We start from the raw sequence: 16421 nt of genomic DNA on the forward strand, positions 1-16421 counted from the left end.
TTAATTGAATTATTGCATTGGGCTACATTAAATACTGTTTTGGCACCCTATACAAAGCTCTTTAATACGCACTATTTTGTGTTGTTTTGGCGCACTGTTTATGGTCACTCTAAAATCAAAATATTTTAATTATTTGTTGTCAACAAATGATCGTGAATAAGGATTGAGGATGAGTGGCTTGCTAAACGACATCCAGCGCATCCTCAGTGAGGTGTGCTCGGATAAGACAGCCTCTTGCCACAAGGCTATCCAGCAGCTCGATGAAAAGCTGTCCAGCTGCCGGGAGGACATGAATGGATTGCTTCTGGCCAGGACTTGTGACTTGACATGGACGGTTGTCTTCGAGGCCGCCAAAGAGGCACTCATTAAAGTAAGAAACAAATCATAAAGAGAATTATAATTTCTAAAGCCTACCCTTCTTTTAGCACGCTGCAAAACTACAAGCTGCCAACGAAAAGACCTTCAAGACTTTGGCGGGAAAATGCTATTTATTTAGCAATGTCCTCGACAAAATAGTAAAATATAATCTAGAGGGTAAGCACAACTACACTCTTTTGGCTGTGTTAACTTTCTACGATTTCAGCTGGTTTGGAGACTTCCGGCAATGGACACTTTCTCGCCAGGACTAGCATTTTTAATGCATTTGAGGAAGGCATTAAGATGCGGGTGACAGTTAAGTACTTTGGTGACACCATTCTTAACCTTCTGGAAAGGGGTATCTACCCCTCCGCCAGCTATGTAAAAGAGATGAAAATCAACGAGTATAGCCGTACGTACTACCTTCCATCAAAATAATTTAAATTCCAAATACAACTACTTCAAAGGAATTCTTTCGTACCTGTTCGAGTTAAATGTGGACGGAGATGAGTTTCTTTCCACTAGGGTACTGAAATGCATCACAAAGACTGTCAGTCTGGCCAAGGACAGGGTCCAGCTGCATGCTGATCTAGCGGCGTATCTTCCCGAGCTAACCAGCATTGCAGGCCGGGCCCAAGGCCCCAGAAAAACGGAGATTGTTCGTCTCTACTCCCTCTTTGTGACGGAGGTTTGTTCTAATTATAATTATCAATCATGAACGTAAGAAATATCCCTCTTTTAGCTTTCAGTGAATTACCATTACCAGTTATGTGTTCATATGCAAGATGTTTTGCCGAAGCTTTGCGAGTTCCATAACGAGGATGTATATCGCGACGACACCAGAAACATATTCTTTCAGTGTGTTATTCAGTCTCTGAAATCCATGTATCCCAAGCTTGATCAATGTGATTTTAACACATTTGGCGTTCTTCTTCAAGAAAACTGGCCAAAAACTATAATGCGACTAAAAACAATCGTTAACATGGAGATAAGCAAAAATTCCCTAGTTCGTTACAAAACTTTCCAGCTCAGCAATGACAAGTTCTCGCAGCCTTTCCTCCAGATGTCTGCCTTGATAATGTACATAGTAGGTTTAGAATCAAAGCACGAAGTACAGAATTAGCTAATAAAAATTATACTTTCAGGTTCTATGGCACTTGGACGTAAGAAAACCCGATGATAGTGGCGAAGGCGATGCGCCCAAAAAACTTGCCAAGCCTTCAGATAAAATGGAAGTGATGTTCGGACTGATCGCCAAAACGGAAACTACATTTAACGACGTGTGGTTTGGAATTTTCGCGGAGCTGCTCCAGCTGAGCAGCGTGATACTAAATGTGGCCAATTATCAGCAGGCCTTAACCACAGTATCGGACATCTTGCAAATATACGGAAATTTTAAAAACCTTCGAAATGTTCGTTTATGCTTAGATGTGCTGCTAAAAAAGGAAAAAGAGCTGGTAGAATCACTTTCAATTCAGAAAGATTTTCTGGGTGATTTGTGGGTCCAGATGGGAAACCATTTAATATCAGAGTCCACCACTAACAGCGAGGAGATAAACGAAAGACAATTGGTACTACAGATGCTCATCAGACACAAAAAACTGAACCAAAAGATGGTCACTACCCTGTTGCAAAACATCACTTCTAACGAGATCATGAGGCGAAATGAATGCATTGCTACCATCCGCGAGATATACATCCATGCAGCTGAGTGCGGTCTGGAAAAATCATCTGCCGACTTGGAGCCGATATTGGCGTGGGCCTATAGTAGTGGAGCGCGTAACAGTGTCACACATTTGATACACAATATAGCTAGTATTGATACCTCCTTGCAGGCAGATACATTTTCAATTTGCATTATTAATTTTCTGGACGAAAAACAGCAGAAAGAACTGTCCAATCCAGAGCCTATTGCCACTCTAGAAGATCAGAATACTTTGCTCTTTAAATATAACAAGAAACTGGTCTTTATGGGAAAGGATTACGTTGATTCCGCTGCAAATAAAGCTCTGCATCAGGGCGAAACAAAGAACTGCTTCTTTCAAACTAAATATGAGTGCCTTATGCGAAACCTTAACTTTAATAGTGTAAACGACAACGAATCCCAATCTATTAAAAAGAATTTAAGCAGCCTACACAAATTGGTTTGCACCATGGAAAGACTTTTGTTTTATAAAGTTTTTGATGCCGGAAACTTTACTGGTTGTCCTTTAATAAAGCGCATAGGCTTGTTTCTCAGTCACATCGAGGTGGGTTCCCGCATCAAAGTTGTATTTATGTCTTTTAGTTTAAATTCTTGTTCGCTTTTCAGTTTCACTATAAGGCCAACGATGCAAAGTCAATCAAGGAAAGCGATCTTCTTGAAATTCTTGGACTACAGATCGCTGTCTTGGAAGCTTTCAGATCGAATGTGATTCTTTTAAATTATTTAAATACGCAGCCCCTAGAAATGCTCGTGGATTTCGTTAAAAACTCCCTCAAATTACATTGTAAATTCGACAAAAAAATATATTTCAAACTATTTTGTGATGTAAATTTTCAATATCTTTTAGGCAGACAGAGGGACAGTTTGGATCATGATGGAATCACGAATCAATGCATTCAGATTTTGGGCGCGTTGTGTGCCTTCAGCTCATATCGCGATGAATCTTTTGAGCATCTTTCCAAGACTGCTCTACGCTGGAAGCCCCAAGATGTTCTCATTGCCATTAAGGTCAGTAATGTGTTAATAAAATATCCATCTTAAAGACTTATAAGTTATTTTTAGATGCTGTACTTCTGCGAAAGCATTTCCGATGATGCCTGCACTTGGCTGGTGGAGAAACTGAAACACCTTTTCCTGCATTACCATCAGGACTTGAATATCATCGACCAAGTGGTGGAATATATGCCCAGTAAGTAGCGATTACAAGCAAATAAAACTATTAAATCTTAAAACAACCTTTTCTGTTCAGAAATTTTCAGTTTCGTTTACCAAATGGAAAATCTCTTGGATGACATGTTAATGGCCCTTAACTCCTTGCTGAGGATTGCGCTTAAGAAGTCCTACACATCCAAACTGACTGCGAAAATCGTTCGCTGCGTCGGTTTGATCGCCCAGCGTTGCCCAGACATATATCTTGTTGAGAACTTTACTGTGATATGCAAGTCCACTGCCAAATTCATTGCCATGCCCACCCTGGAGGTGCGCTATGCCACTCTATTCAGTTTCATAATACTGCTCAATACGAATTGTGTGACTGCCGATGTTATAGGGCACTCGCAGAGCCACTGGAACTTTTGCCAGGAGGTCTACGACAGCATTGAATTCAAGAAATTGGCTGTGAGTCTGATGGAAACTTTAAAGTTCAACAGCTAATATATTTTTTTTTATTTTATAGTACAACGATGAGGATGCAACACAAAATGCTACTTCTATAGTGGTGCAAATGTTGATTGCATTTATTATTCGGAGCTCGTTTCACCAGGAGATTGCCCTGAAGGAACTGTGCTATCACATTGCCTCCCGAAAGCTTAGCGAAGGTTTGTCAACTCCACTTTGATTGAATTCTTTTTTATCTTGTTTTGGTTTCAGGTGAATTTTATTTTCTACAAAATGTTGATCCTTGCTATGGAAAATCAATTAGGGACTTAATACAACCCTATACCGATGACCTTTTACATCATTGGGCCGAACAAAATTGGCCACTTTCGAAGTAAGATAATCAAAATCTTAGATTAAATCGCCATCTATATATTTCTCCTTTATTTTGTCGTCTAGGTTCCCTTATTTTCTGTGTTATGAAACGAAAATTGACTTCCATAGAGCTCACATAAACAGCATTCTGGCCTACACATTTTTATATGGAAAGCCCGAGGATGTGGATCGTCTCAAGAAGGCTCTTGACGAAGAGGTAGTTGTGATAAATAATTTATGACAAATGAAATTAATATATATAATTCCATAGATCGCCTATCCACTTATTTCATCATTCATGCTGCCCAAAAATGTATCCTGTTCTGAAACCGAAAGGGAAGACTTTAAGGATCGTTACCAGCAGTTCGAGGTCAACGTAACAAACTCTCAAATAGAGTCGTTAAAGATCGCCCTCAATGCGGAGACCCTCTGGAGAACTACAAACCTGCTGTACGACCCCCAGGAACTGCAAAGGTTGTTGGGACCTTCAGTTCCCTTAATAGAAGATTGCAGCTGGTACAATCTGAAATCGAAGTCACTATTTAAGTGTATTAACTGGCATATTGTAAGATGAGTAATAATACCATTTAATGTGTAATGACATTATTCTTATTTAGGATCCTAATAATAACTCATCGAGGGGCAGTCGTATCCAGTCCATGTCCCTGCTTCAATTGAAACATCCGCGAATTCTGGTCGATCTGTTCGGACGTCTAAAGATGCACTGTTTCAACGCCACCTTTCCCAGTCAGGTTGTGCACGAATTCTTCCTTTATTGCGCCATTGCAGATGCTGTCTACGATTCGGCGCTTGAGTCGGAAGGTGCTGAAACGGTCGTCAAGTGCTCCTACTTTGTTCGAGATATATGGTTCTTTTTGGTTCGATTTTTGAAGCACTGTGAGCATGAAAAATGTATAGAAACTATGATAGTATTATGACAACCTTGCTTCCTTTCAGCTAAGTCTATCCAAGTCCAGATGTCAATTGTATCTTATTTGGAAGTCTTGCTCAGCAAACATATATTTGGATTCGATGAATTCACATCACACATGGCTGAGATAGCCAAGCATCTCATAGCTTTTGAACAGCATTGTAAATTCAAGGATGTGAAGAAAAGCATTACAGCTGTGATAGAAAAGATTGTGGACTACCATAAGAGTACAATAGATATGCCGACTTTTCTCGAGGAAACGACAGAATGCGAATTTCTGCAACCTCTGAGAGAGGAATTTGGATGCAGTTCATCCATAGACAAGTCGGATATAACCAAGTGCCTCAATTCATTCTTAAAAAGTCCTACATCGGAACGGTTGCGGGACTTAAGGGATTATGTGAGCTTAATTGTAATTATATTTATTTAATTTATGTTTATTTTTGCTAATCCTATTCCAGATTGCTGAGCATAAAGACAAACTGCAAGCAAATGAGAAGTTGCTCTTCGAGGTCATCAATCGTCTGGTTCAAATGGCAAGGGACACCCAAAATAAACAGACCACCCTTTATGCCCTGAAGTGCCTGGCTCAAATAGGACCACTAAAGCTTTCAAATATATCATACTATTTTCAAACAGAGTTCGATTCCTTTGAAGAGGTAACAAGTGAATTATATTACTTTGATATTAATTAACTTTTATAATCGCAGCCGGAGAAAGAACCAATGGAAAGATTTCTAAGTGCGGTTTGTGAAGCTTTGGAGAAATATATGTTCGATTTCGATCCGAAAACCCATGATGATATCGTATGTGTGGCTTATAATGTGGTTAACAGCAAGGCTGGCATAAAAATTATCAGTAAGCTGAAATAATTCACATATGATCTATATTAATTAAACATTTCTTCAATTTCAGATAAATATAAAAACTTGAAAATATTTTTGGATAAGTCTGCGCCAGCTTCATACCTGAATTCCCATAAACAGATTCGATGCATTGATTGGTTGAAGGTCTTGAAAGCCACCCAAAGATTTGACTATGAGTCCTGGTTGTGCGCCTTCGTGTCCTTGGCCTTCAAGGATTGCGGTTGGGCGGGATTCGATGCTCTTGCAGAAAAATCCTTTGCCTTTGCCAAGATCTGTTTGCAGCCTTTTATCAAGTTGCTTTTGGCCAACAATCCGGAGCACTTGCAGAGTTTGTGTCAAATGTTGGACTACTTCTTTGAAAATTTTGTCAACACGGAGCAATCGGGCTCTGTGGAGATATTTCAAAACAAACGAGCCATTAAGAGGTTCTTGTACATCTGCGAATGTATAAGAAATTTTAATAACTGGTAGGGAGATTTGATTTAATTTTAATACAAATAATAATTATATCTTTTTTAGGAGCATTCCCGTCAATCTGAGCAATGTGGTTAGGGCCAGTAATCACTGCCAGGCCTATTTTCTTAGCATTATGTACTTAGAGTTGTGGGCCTCTTCTCCAAGTACTTCAGATTCAGCAACTCTTCTGGAGGATGAATCATTTCAAGCCTCTGCCAAAAAAGTACGAAAAATTGGCATTTATTTTTAGAGTTTTTATATAATATATTTTTGTTCTCAGGCCTATGAGTCTATTGGCTGCTTGGACGCAATTGCTGGCATCGTAAATCCCATGCGCTGCAGGATGGACTTCCTCAGTCGCAATAATAATCTGTCTGCCATCTTAATGGAGACTGATGATTGCAATTATTCCAGTGGACAGGTTTGTGCAGACATTATGAAGAGCAACGGGCTATGGTCCTTTGCCATGCTGCAGCAGCACCAACAAGTAGAGCCGGACTATGAGATTCTGTGGCGCCTCGGGAGGTGGGACTCGCTGCATGAAACTCAACAACAGCAACTGAAGGCAAGGACCAAACTTAACCTAGAGCGGGAGTTCCAGCGACATCACTTCATGGCACTCCGGAGCATCGGCCAGCGGGAGCAAGAGAACAGTCTATCGGCCATTGAGTTGGCCTATCAATGCGTCGGCAACATCCTGCAGGATATTAGCGTCGAGTGTTTGCAAAGTGTGTACAAGTACCTTACATGGCTGTGTTCGCTTCAACAGGCAGAGGATTTTTGCCAGGTGAGTGGATTAGCTAATCTAGGTATTCTTTTAAGAAAATTATCCTATTTTCCCTTTGTAGATACAATTCGGCTCCCATTTAAATCCAGTCATGCTGACCAAGCTCTTTGGCAAGTGGAATACCGAGCTAGAGCTTCAGTACGGTAACTTTTCCTGTAAGGAGTTTACAATAGCGCATCAGATAGCACTTTTCAAGATGGCTGGAACGAGGACGACCCGTCGGCTGCTGGAGTTCTACAAACAAAATCCCATCGACACCTATCTACTCAAGGGAATCGAGGAGTGCAAGAGTGCCGGGAAACTTAATCTGGCACAGAAGTACATCGGAATGTTAAGGGAACTACCTGATATAAAGGAATCAACCAAGGTTGTAAATATTACAAATATTACTTTTAAGAAATTCATAATTTTTATATTTTAGATAAGCGTTCTGCTGGAGGATGCCGAAGTGAATGTTAAAATGGGCCATAACCAGATAGCCAAGGCGATTTTGGAGCACGTTAACACCAATCAAGAATTTACATACTGCCTGCAAAGGATACCGGCTATTCGGATGGAGGGCGAGTTCCTGATGGACTCCAATGCCGACAGCTTGAGTTCCGTCCAATGCCAGAAGTTCAACGCCGCTCTCAAGCTGATAGATGACTTCTTGTTGAATCGCCAGACTCTGAGCAATAAGTATCCCCACATCTTCCAGTGGCAGAATCTAGACATCTATACCAACCACCAGCGGACGGCCACCTATGCGACGATGGCCAAGTATGCGGACCGAGAATACCAGCAGCTGTACGAGTACCGACACTCCCAGGACTATCAGACTCTAATCGACATTATTGAACAGAACCGACTGATGGCGTCGAAGGTGACGCAGCGCGAAAACCACGATCGGCTGATAATAAGCCTGCAGATGAAGCGCTATGCCAATCTCGACGAGAGTCAGCTGCAGCATGTCGAGGAGAAGCTTACGCAGCACCTCTGCTCGGCCATAAAAAACCACATTGCCTACTGCCGCTTGGACAGTGGGTTTTCCAGTGCCGCTATATACCGCATCATATCGCTGTGGTTCACCAATGCCTCAAATGAAAAGCTGCAGCAGTGCATCAAAGAGGAGCTACCAACAGTACCGTCCTACAAGTTCATCTGCGCTGCTAACCAATTGATCGGGCGGTTGAACTCAAAAAACACTACCCTAATCAAGGCATTGGTAGATCTTCTGGTGCGCTGTGGTCAGGATCATCCGCATCACATCCTGTATCTGTTGTACCCGCTCGTCTTTGCCAATCTGGATGGAGAGCACAGTAACACGGAGCGAGCTGGAATCGCTCAACGAATCATTGCCAAGATTGGCGAAAAGAATCCAAAGGCGGCGGCGTGCAGCAAAGAGCTGGAATCTGTACTGCCAGGTAAGATAACAAGAATAGTTAGAATCATTATTTAAACTTTAAACTTACTTCACAGCTCTTATAACCTTCGCCAACGAGGGCACGACTGAGAACAAACAGCAAGTATCGGATGCGACTCGACAAAAGCAGTTCGAAAGGGTGAGGCGCCTCCGTCATCTAAATAATGTTCATTGCCCCACTCTCGAGCTGCCTGTCTCGCCCAGCAACGAATACAACATAACAAGTGAGCTTAGAACAGTTAAGTTTTATAAAATTTTAAAAAATATATCTTTCTTTTCAGGTATCTGCAATTGGGCCAAGGAAATTTCGCAATGTGGAGGCCTGAATGCTCCCGTAAAGGTCCTATGCATGTGCTCCGATGGTCAGACACGGCCGCAGCTGATCAAGGGCAAGGATGATCTCCGACAGGATGCAGTGATGCAGCAGGTGTTTGGCATTGTCAACCAACTCTTAAGCCAGGACTCTGAATTCATTGAACGGAAACTTAAGTTACGGACATACAAGGTAATGCCTTTGTCCATGCGAAGTGGAATCCTGGAGTGGTGCACCAATTCCATTCCCGTGGGTCTCTACTTGGCCGGCCAGGGAAAGGGAGGCGCCCACCAACGGTACAGACCAAATGATTGGCCAAGCCAGAAATGCCGCATCTCTTTGGGGGTAAGATTATGATAATAAAAATATCTACTATTTTAAACTATTATTTCTAATGCCGCTTCCATTTAAAGAGCCACTTGAAGTCGTCCAAGGAGAAGCGTTTTAAAATGTACCAGGAAGTATGTGATCATATAAAGCCTGTATTTCATTATTTCCTGCTGGAAAAGTTTCCCATACCAGGTGTTTGGTTCGAGAGGCGATTAGCTTACACCAACAGCGTGGCCACCACATCAATGGTGGGCTATGTCCTTGGAATTGGCGATCGGCATACCCAAAATATACTTATAGACGAAAGGACTGCTGAAGTGATCCATATTGATTTTGGTAAGATTTCAAAGCATTTTATGTTTTCCGATTTTTACCATTTTTTCCATTTTAAGGTATTGCTTTTGAGCAAGGCAAAATACAAACGACACCAGAAACTGTTCCTTTCCGGCTGACCCGCGACTTTGTAGCGCCCATGGGTATCTGTGGAACTAAAGGCGTGTTTGCCAAATCCTGCGAGGCCACAATGCATATCCTTCGACGATACAAGACTGTATTCACCACCATACTCGAGGTGCTTCTCTACGATCCATTATTTATTTGGGGTGTCCTCAGAAAGAAGCAATCCTCCTCGCAATCTGGTAAGTCTCTATCATATTTTATATAGATTCTTTGTAATGATCCGTTTAAAAACTTTAATAGAAGAGGAATCTGTGAATCTAGTTGCTCAACGGGCTCTACTGTTGGTGCAAAATAAACTGGAGGGCAGAGAGGCCGGCACTTTGGGTGACTCGAATGTGGAAGCCCAAGTCGAGCGTTTGATTAATGAGGCTACGCTCCCCAGCAATCTATGCATGCTATATCCTGGCTGGGATCCGCAACTCTAACAACATCACACTTATTACCAGTTACCATCTAGAATATATGTTTTGTTTTAACGATTTTATATTTAATCTTGTTGTTTGTGGATTTCTAATCGCTGGGGAAACTCCGAATTTGTTTTTATTATCGACTTTTTTTTATTCAACATTTGTTATTTTCAGTTCTGAAAGCCTCGTTTTTTTGTTTGCCACCTTCGTTTTATTCTCCAAACTGGCCATAAATCAATAAACTGCCATAAAAATAACTCTTATCACGACCCCATAGCGATTATTCGGTATTCGAAAGTAGCCAGAGCAATTGCTGATTACGGCTATTTGGAATACCGAAGCTGATAAGTGGGCGGATTTAAATGCAAATGGGCTTTTGATAGCTGTTCGACCAGTTCGACTAGCTTATCTATTGCGAAAGTGGCTAAAACGTCAAACGGCCCATAAATCGTATAGCTATAGTGTCCACCCATAATAGTCTTTAATCTAGGCTGTATTTTTGATTCTTACACTATAACTATAATTCTAAAGAGGTAGTTTTCAGTCTTATTTCCTTGAGCTAATTTCTGGCTTGCAATCCGGTTCCACGCCATCGAATATAGGAGTACTTTCCTCTTCATTGCCACCACCAGTTATTATACCAATGATATCCGTCAGCGAGAACTGACCCAAAAAGTTGTTAATAGCCTGAGGAGATTTCAAACGTTATAGATTTTACGTTTTTTTTTTAAATATTCTGGATTAACCCACCGTTTGAATTTTGTCAACCACTGTGCCCTGCCCATAGTCCCAAATGTCACTGAGCAGCTCCACCCCCATTTCGTTCACCAGGGCATGGATAAAATCATTGACACGCTCCTCCTCCAGCAACGACTCAAAATTGATCTTGAGATCTCCCAAATGCAGTTGAATATCCAGCGATCGGATCCTTATGGGCGCTATGTTACTTACGATGAAGGTGATCAGAATTGAAAAGTCCTTGATGGAGGCTCTGGAAAAAAGCTAGTTAGAGAAAGGCTCTTATGCTTCTCGGATGTAAGTGGGCTTACTCGGCATCGCCATCACCTGCCAGGTTCAGAATGTAGGCCAGCGATCCCTTGGCCGTGTATGTGGAGTTCAAATAGGTGAGGGGCAAGGTGAAATTGATGGTGCTTGTTCGAAGCAGTCGCAGGGTGAGTGCGGGAACTTCAAAGTCGGAAAGGCCATGCAATTGGAAGTTGTCGATGGAACCAGTAAAGCTATAAAAACATTTAGTATGTCCCTAAAAATATAAAATATTTCTACTCACTCGACGAGATATTTGCCATCCACAGCACCGTCAGCATGTTTAATCTCGAGAGGATCTAATGCCGGCAAGCCCAGGCTGGGAATAGGATGGCACATGCGCAACTTTAATTCATCGAGGAAGCTAAGGATTTGACTTTCGTACAGGCATTTCGCAGGAGCCAGGCACGCGCAGAGAATAAGAACGGCCAAAGTGGCCCGGGGAATTACGGGTTCGCGGCGCATGTCTCTTGAACCTCTTGGCTCCAAGTTAAAGTGGCAACTGAGGAGCTACCGGACTGCTGCCCGAATTTTGTTGGCCTACTCAAGTGGATCCGATACGAGCGAATCCCATTGTGTTTGTCAAGATACGACGTCAAGGGTATTTCAATATTTTCCCCCCAAATACTTCCCCTTACACCTATCTTTTCTAATCGCGAATGGGGCCCGATCGGCAGAGATTAACGGTGTCGGTTACTGTTTTCTGTTTCCAAATAGCTATTTATCTTGTGGTATAAATGGTAATCTCTTTCCGGCTTCATTAGCAACTATCTCTTAGGTCCTTTAGCACCAGAATCGGCGACTGCCTCAGAGGAACTGTGCCCCTTTCCTTTTGGAAACCGTAGGGTCACTTCCTCGATAAGGTCGTAGTTTGAATTTCGTGGGTAACTTTTCAAGGTGGAAGAGTTAAAAGCCATGTCCCAATTTCCTTTGGGTAGATTATCAATTCATCTTCCCCTATGGCCCCTATGGTTTAGCATAATCGGATATCCTTAGCATCCTTAGCATAATCGGAATCCCTCCGTCGGAGATAACGTTATGGTTGTAGTTCATCCAAATCTAGAAATATAAAATGTCATTTATAAATTGTGGAATTCTTACCTTCCAGTACATTTTATTTAATTTATCTTTAAAATTTAAATACAAAAACTATTGAAGAGCCGCCAAAAAAAATACCGAACGCTTCTTGGAAATATCGAAAAATACTAATCTGTGTTATCTATCAAATGAACGGCACTAGATACACCCTAGAATTTAAAACTACGAATAATAGTATGCTTCGGAACTTATATTTGATTACTAAATCAAATGGGATTTAATAAATTATAATAATAATATAGTAATAATAATAATTCTAATAATAATAGAATGCATCTGATACCGGATACCCGATTTTTTAAAATTAAAAACAACATAAGCACCCTGTATAAGTATTTTTAAACATACCAAATGCGTTAGGTAATTTTCTCTTCGAATTTCGCACGTGCTGGCGCCGCCGACGAATATTTTGCAATTTGTTTAACTTTTTTAACAAAAACAATTAATAAAATCTTGAGCAGGACTTAAGATATAGCAACCCAACTAAAAAAGTAAATCCGTGTAAATCGCAAATAAACATGAAAGATACTGAAATCAAAGGTAAACATTCAAGTAAAATATTTGAGTCAAATAAACAAACAAATCGTTCCAGCAGACATCACAAAGGAAAAAGATGAGGCTCGTAAGGATTCTGAAGCGGCGCAGACCGATTCTAGCTCCGAGGAAGATGATTACGAGGACATTGATGACGACGACGACGATGAGCAAATGGACGAGGGAGAGGAGCCAACCACATGTCTTTTTTGCGAGGAAGTCTTTCCATTAATAGCCACTGCCATCGACCACCTGGATACGCGGCACAAAGTGAACCTGGCCTATCTAAAAAAAAAGTTCCACATGGATCAGTATTCCTTTATCAAGCTCGTTAACTGCATAAGGGCCAACAAGATAAGTGCGGAAACGTTACTTTCGACTGAACAGACCTTTTGGGACGACGAGAAGTATCTGAAGCCAAAGGAGTACGAGCCATGGCTCTGCTACGACTACGATGTGCTGAAGACTGACGGCACTGAGGTTCAACCATCGGTGCCCGAACTTCTCCAGCAGATCGCCGAACAAGCCAAACTACTGCAGCAAGCTAACGAGGATATGGAGCGAATGCGTAGCGACTACAAGGAACTGCTGCAGAAGGTCCATGGGGACAAGGAGTCTAAGCCAGCTGGCGATGCAGTGCCGCGTAATAATCCCAACTGGGACAAGGAGTACTTCAATAGTTATTCGCATTTCGGAATACACCACGAGATGTTGAGCGACAAGGTGAGGACCAGTACGTATCGCTCGGCTCTTTTGGAAAACAAGGCTGCGGTGAACGGCAAGGCAGTACTAGATGTCGGTTGCGGTACGGGAATCCTATCGATCTTTGCCTCCCAGGCGGGTGCAGCACGCGTGGTGGGAATTGACAACTCGGACATCGTGTATACCGCGATGGACATAGTTAGGTAAAATGATAATTTTAATAACAAGTCCCAGATATAATCCTAATGCTTTCTTGCAGAAAAAACAAGGTGCAGAATGTTCAACTGGTGAAGGGCCGATTGGAGGACACCGAACTGCCAGAGGCCAAGTACGACATCATCATCTCCGAATGGATGGGCTACTTTCTGTTGTATGAGTCTATGCTGGACAGCATTATCTACGCCCGCGAACATCACCTCAACCCGAACGGCATCATCCTACCAAGCCGTTGCACTCTTAGCATTTTGGGCTACGGCAACGACACCTTGTACGCCGAACAGGTTGAGTTCTGGTCAGATGTTTACAATGTAAACATGATTGATCTGCAAAAGAAGTCTATTGAGGAGCCGCTCATGGAGGTGGTTGATGCCCAATTTATGCTCACAGAACCAGAACAGATAGCTAACTTTGACATGATGACTGTTGACTTGAATTATCCCAATTTTACTCACCACTTCAATTTAAAAGTAACTAAACCAGGCCGCCTCACAGCCTTTGTGGGCTATTTTGACACGTTTTTCGACATGCCAGCTGCAGTTATGTTTAGCACGTCACCCACCGAAACCTCGACACATTGGAAGCAAACCGTATTTTTCATTGAACAGCCGAAGGAGGTTAAGGAAGGTGAAATCATCAGTGGGAAAATTGTCTCCCGGAGGCACAAGGAGGACGTAAGAGCACTTAATGTAGAGATAGAGGTGTTTGGCAGAAAACAGAAGTACATGGTGGTCTAAGAAGACTATTGAAAATGAGGGTCCACAAACTTGAGTCAACTTTGACTCTTACTTTAAATCCTTTTAGTCCTAGAATGTAAAATATTTTTATCTTCAGTCAAAACTGATAAATAAAATTAAACATTTTAATTATGAGGTTTTTTAAATCATTTTTAATTAAAGATTCGTAGATCATGCGCTGCTGACAGATTGAACTTAATTACTTTTTAAAATTATGTTTCATTATATAAATTAATGTGTGTCCATTGTCGGACGCGGCCAAAACAGAATCGATTTTAGAGTGTAAAAATTTCAGTTTCAATTTTCGGTTGGGAGGAAGGTGACAATAGAACGCTTTAAGCAGTGTTGGTTTCCAACTCGGAGGCGGGGATCTCGGGCTCCTCGTCGTTGTAAACATTCTCGGCCATTTGCCACACCTGCATAATGTTGTCCTCAGAAACAGAGCAAATGATCCAGGGCTCGTTGGGGTTCCATGAGAAATCGCTGATTTTGGCCGTGTGGCCGCCGTGAATGAAGAGGAGCTCTGGCGGTCCGTCTTCGGCGTCCTCTGAGCTCTGTTCCTCTCCGATCTTCGACAAATCCCATACATGTAGCCGGCGATCGGTTCCAGAGGAAGCGAGGATAGTCTCGTTATGGGGCGACCATTGCACTTGGAAAATTTCGTCCTTATGCGACTCGAAGGAATGTAGCTTAAGTTTCAGGTTGCGCAAATCCCACAATGCCACGGTTTTATCAGCAGATCCCGTGGCCAAAATGAATTCCGAATAGGGATTGAAGCTCAGACAGTTGACCTCGGCTGTGTGGGCGTCCACTGTGTGCGAGGGCTTTGAGGTGTTATTGTTGCGTGTATCCCAGATCATCAGCTTCTGATCATCGGCCACCGAGCCGAAAAGCGATTCATGCAATAAATGCCAGGCGACATCTTCGACAACAGCCGTGTGTCCCGTAAATATGTTCTTGGCATCGATAACTCGATGCTCCTTAGGAGTGGCGTTGATGTCCCACAAGCATATGGTGTGATCATCGGAGGCCGAGAGCAAGTAGCCTGCAAACAAAATAGTAAATAGGAAGGAATATCTTTATTAAAGAATACATTTCTTGCTAATGACTTCTTACCGTTGAGGTTCGGGTTCCAGGAGAGACCATAGCCCTCCTTCTGGTGACCACGCAATCGTAAATCTGGCTGGCATTCCCCTGATGGTTCCGGCTTGCTCGGATGCTTCGTGTAGTCAAAGACAAGGACGTCGCTTGAGGGAGTCTTGGTAGCAATGACGCATGCGTTCTGCGGCATGTAACGTGCCCTGTTAACCTCGCCCTCGTGGTTGATCTTGATTTCGATCTCGATTTTGCCGCAGACGGAACCAAAGCCGCCAAACTCGCCCTTCTCGTTGTCATAGTGCGATCCATCAAACTGGGCGTCTTCACTGGGAAGCTGGACGCTAGCGATTAGCAAATGGTTTTGCTCGTCGGATGTGTGTGTGCCCAGGATGAGGCGGTGCACCGAGTAGTCTTTGCCATCCTGCTTGGTCACATCAGGCAGCCACTGGGCTGTCAGGGATGGCCATTCAAGGGCATGGGTCATCACCAAATCGTAGAGGAACGGCGTGTTCTTCTTCCATATCTTGTATTCCTCATTGATCACGCGCTCCTCGACGGCATCGTCAAAGGATTCCGCTGCTTTTTTGGCAATAGGCACATTAAATTAGATATTGAAAATGGATTTTATTATCTGCGGACTCACCATTATCACTTCGATCCACCATGGTGATTATCTGCTAGCGGCCCAAAAATTCCGCGTCACAAAGTCGGCTGCCAAAATTCGGGCGCCAAAACAACAAAGCCGGAGCGGCAAAACGCGTGCACGGACTTTTGGCTAAAACTATAGAAGTCCGCTGGGAAAACTACGTGTGGCGCTGCTTTACGGCGATACAAACCGGCAGCTATTAAATTAATTATTTTCAGCGCAGACACACTTTAAGCAAGCTTATGATCGGAATACGGAATATGCAAAATGGCAATTTTCCTCTTTTCTTTTTGCGCGTCGGCTTAGAGGTGGTTAAGTTGCGATGCTTTTTAATTTATCGATACATATGTCATATTCCAACA

At 42.5% G+C, this 16421-nt stretch overlaps 4 protein-coding genes across 6 annotated transcripts; 2 read left to right on the forward strand and 2 right to left on the reverse strand.

Moving 5' to 3' along the window:
* The first annotated feature begins 29 nt into the window (after positions 1 to 29).
* On the forward strand, positions 30 to 10061 carry LOC6494653 (serine/threonine-protein kinase ATM). Of its 2 annotated transcripts, XM_001965915.4 has the most exons (28): positions 30 to 370; positions 426 to 534; positions 584 to 769; positions 825 to 1045; positions 1100 to 1444; positions 1503 to 2606; positions 2669 to 2846; positions 2910 to 3070; positions 3125 to 3251; positions 3312 to 3679; positions 3738 to 3879; positions 3932 to 4052; positions 4118 to 4250; positions 4305 to 4598; positions 4651 to 4930; positions 4991 to 5364; positions 5426 to 5623; positions 5675 to 5822; positions 5880 to 6297; positions 6350 to 6509; positions 6567 to 7073; positions 7135 to 7440; positions 7495 to 8476; positions 8532 to 8699; positions 8757 to 9133; positions 9202 to 9454; positions 9511 to 9756; positions 9818 to 10061. In XM_001965915.4, the coding sequence occupies exons 1-28, from the start codon at positions 170 to 172 to the stop codon at positions 10000 to 10002; spliced, it is 8292 nt and encodes a 2763-aa protein (XP_001965951.3). In that variant the 5' UTR covers positions 30 to 169; the 3' UTR covers positions 10003 to 10061. The 2 variants fall into 2 exon arrangements, with proteins under 2 accessions (XP_001965951.3, XP_044570953.1); XM_044715018.1 differs by lacking the exons at positions 30 to 370; positions 426 to 534; positions 584 to 769; positions 825 to 1045 and having other exon boundaries at positions 1306 to 1437.
* A 380-nt stretch (positions 10062 to 10441) lies between these two features.
* On the reverse strand, positions 10442 to 11618 carry LOC6494230. Its single transcript, XM_001965916.4, has 4 exons — positions 11273 to 11618; positions 11034 to 11222; positions 10735 to 10975; positions 10442 to 10671 (listed from the first exon to the last, which is right to left on the reverse strand). The coding sequence occupies exons 1-4, from the start codon at positions 11491 to 11493 to the stop codon at positions 10531 to 10533; spliced, it is 792 nt and encodes a 263-aa protein (XP_001965952.1). The 5' UTR covers positions 11494 to 11618; the 3' UTR covers positions 10442 to 10530.
* An 836-nt stretch (positions 11619 to 12454) lies between these two features.
* Positions 12455 to 14444, forward strand: LOC6494664 (protein arginine N-methyltransferase 1). The gene is made up of 3 exons (XM_014904601.3): positions 12455 to 12666; positions 12722 to 13565; positions 13622 to 14444. The coding sequence occupies exons 1-3, from the start codon at positions 12645 to 12647 to the stop codon at positions 14313 to 14315; spliced, it is 1560 nt and encodes a 519-aa protein (XP_014760087.1). The 5' UTR covers positions 12455 to 12644; the 3' UTR covers positions 14316 to 14444.
* LOC6494219 (chromatin assembly factor 1 p55 subunit) lies at positions 14445 to 16394 on the reverse strand. 2 transcript variants are annotated; one of them, XM_014904568.3, is made up of 3 exons: positions 16057 to 16394; positions 15432 to 15989; positions 14445 to 15360 (listed from the first exon to the last, which is right to left on the reverse strand). In XM_014904568.3, exons 1-3 carry the CDS (start codon positions 16076 to 16078, stop codon positions 14651 to 14653), a joined length of 1290 nt encoding a protein of 429 aa, XP_014760054.1. In that variant the 5' UTR covers positions 16079 to 16394; the 3' UTR covers positions 14445 to 14650. The 2 variants fall into 2 exon arrangements, with proteins under 2 accessions (XP_014760054.1, XP_001965954.1); XM_001965918.4 differs by having other exon boundaries at positions 15432 to 15992; positions 16057 to 16393.
* Positions 16395 to 16421: the final 27 nt, after the last annotated feature.

This window comes from Drosophila ananassae, chromosome 2L (assembly GCF_017639315.1).
Source record: "Drosophila ananassae strain 14024-0371.13 chromosome 2L, ASM1763931v2, whole genome shotgun sequence".
NCBI classification, from domain to species: Eukaryota; Metazoa; Arthropoda; class Insecta; order Diptera; family Drosophilidae; genus Drosophila; species Drosophila ananassae.

Bases quoted from the DNA above. Each gene is read 5' to 3' on its own strand.
- LOC6494230 (XM_001965916.4), bottom strand. From the start codon at position 11,493: ATGCGCCGCGAACCCGTAATTCCCCGGGCCACTTTGGCCGTTCTTATT. The intron at 11,223-11,272 runs GTGAGTAGAAAT...ATGTTTTTATAG, and splicing joins GATGGCAAATATCTCGTCGA to CTTTACTGGTTCCATCGACA. The intron at 10,976-11,033 runs GTAAGCCCACTT...GCTTTTTTCCAG, and splicing joins GCAGGTGATGGCGATGCCGA to AGCCTCCATCAAGGACTTTT.
- LOC6494664 (XM_014904601.3), top strand. From the start codon at position 12,645: ATGAAAGATACTGAAATCAAAG. The intron at 12,667-12,721 runs GTAAACATTCAA...TCGTTCCAGCAG, and splicing joins GAAAGATACTGAAATCAAAG to ACATCACAAAGGAAAAAGAT. The intron at 13,566-13,621 runs GTAAAATGATAA...GCTTTCTTGCAG, and splicing joins ACCGCGATGGACATAGTTAG to AAAAAACAAGGTGCAGAATG.
- LOC6494653 (XM_001965915.4), top strand. From the start codon at position 170: ATGAGTGGCTTGCTAAACGACATCCAGCGCATCCTCAGTGAGGTGTGC. The intron at 5,823-5,879 runs GTAAGCTGAAAT...CTTCAATTTCAG, and splicing joins GGCTGGCATAAAAATTATCA to ATAAATATAAAAACTTGAAA. The intron at 9,757-9,817 runs GTAAGTCTCTAT...AAACTTTAATAG, and splicing joins GCAATCCTCCTCGCAATCTG to AAGAGGAATCTGTGAATCTA.
- LOC6494219 (XM_001965918.4), bottom strand. From the start codon at position 16,078: ATGGTGGATCGAAGTGATAATG. The intron at 15,993-16,056 runs GTGAGTCCGCAG...TTGCCAAAAAAG, and splicing joins GGTGGATCGAAGTGATAATG to CAGCGGAATCCTTTGACGAT. The intron at 15,361-15,431 runs GTAAGAAGTCAT...TTTTGTTTGCAG, and splicing joins CTGGAACCCGAACCTCAACG to GCTACTTGCTCTCGGCCTCC.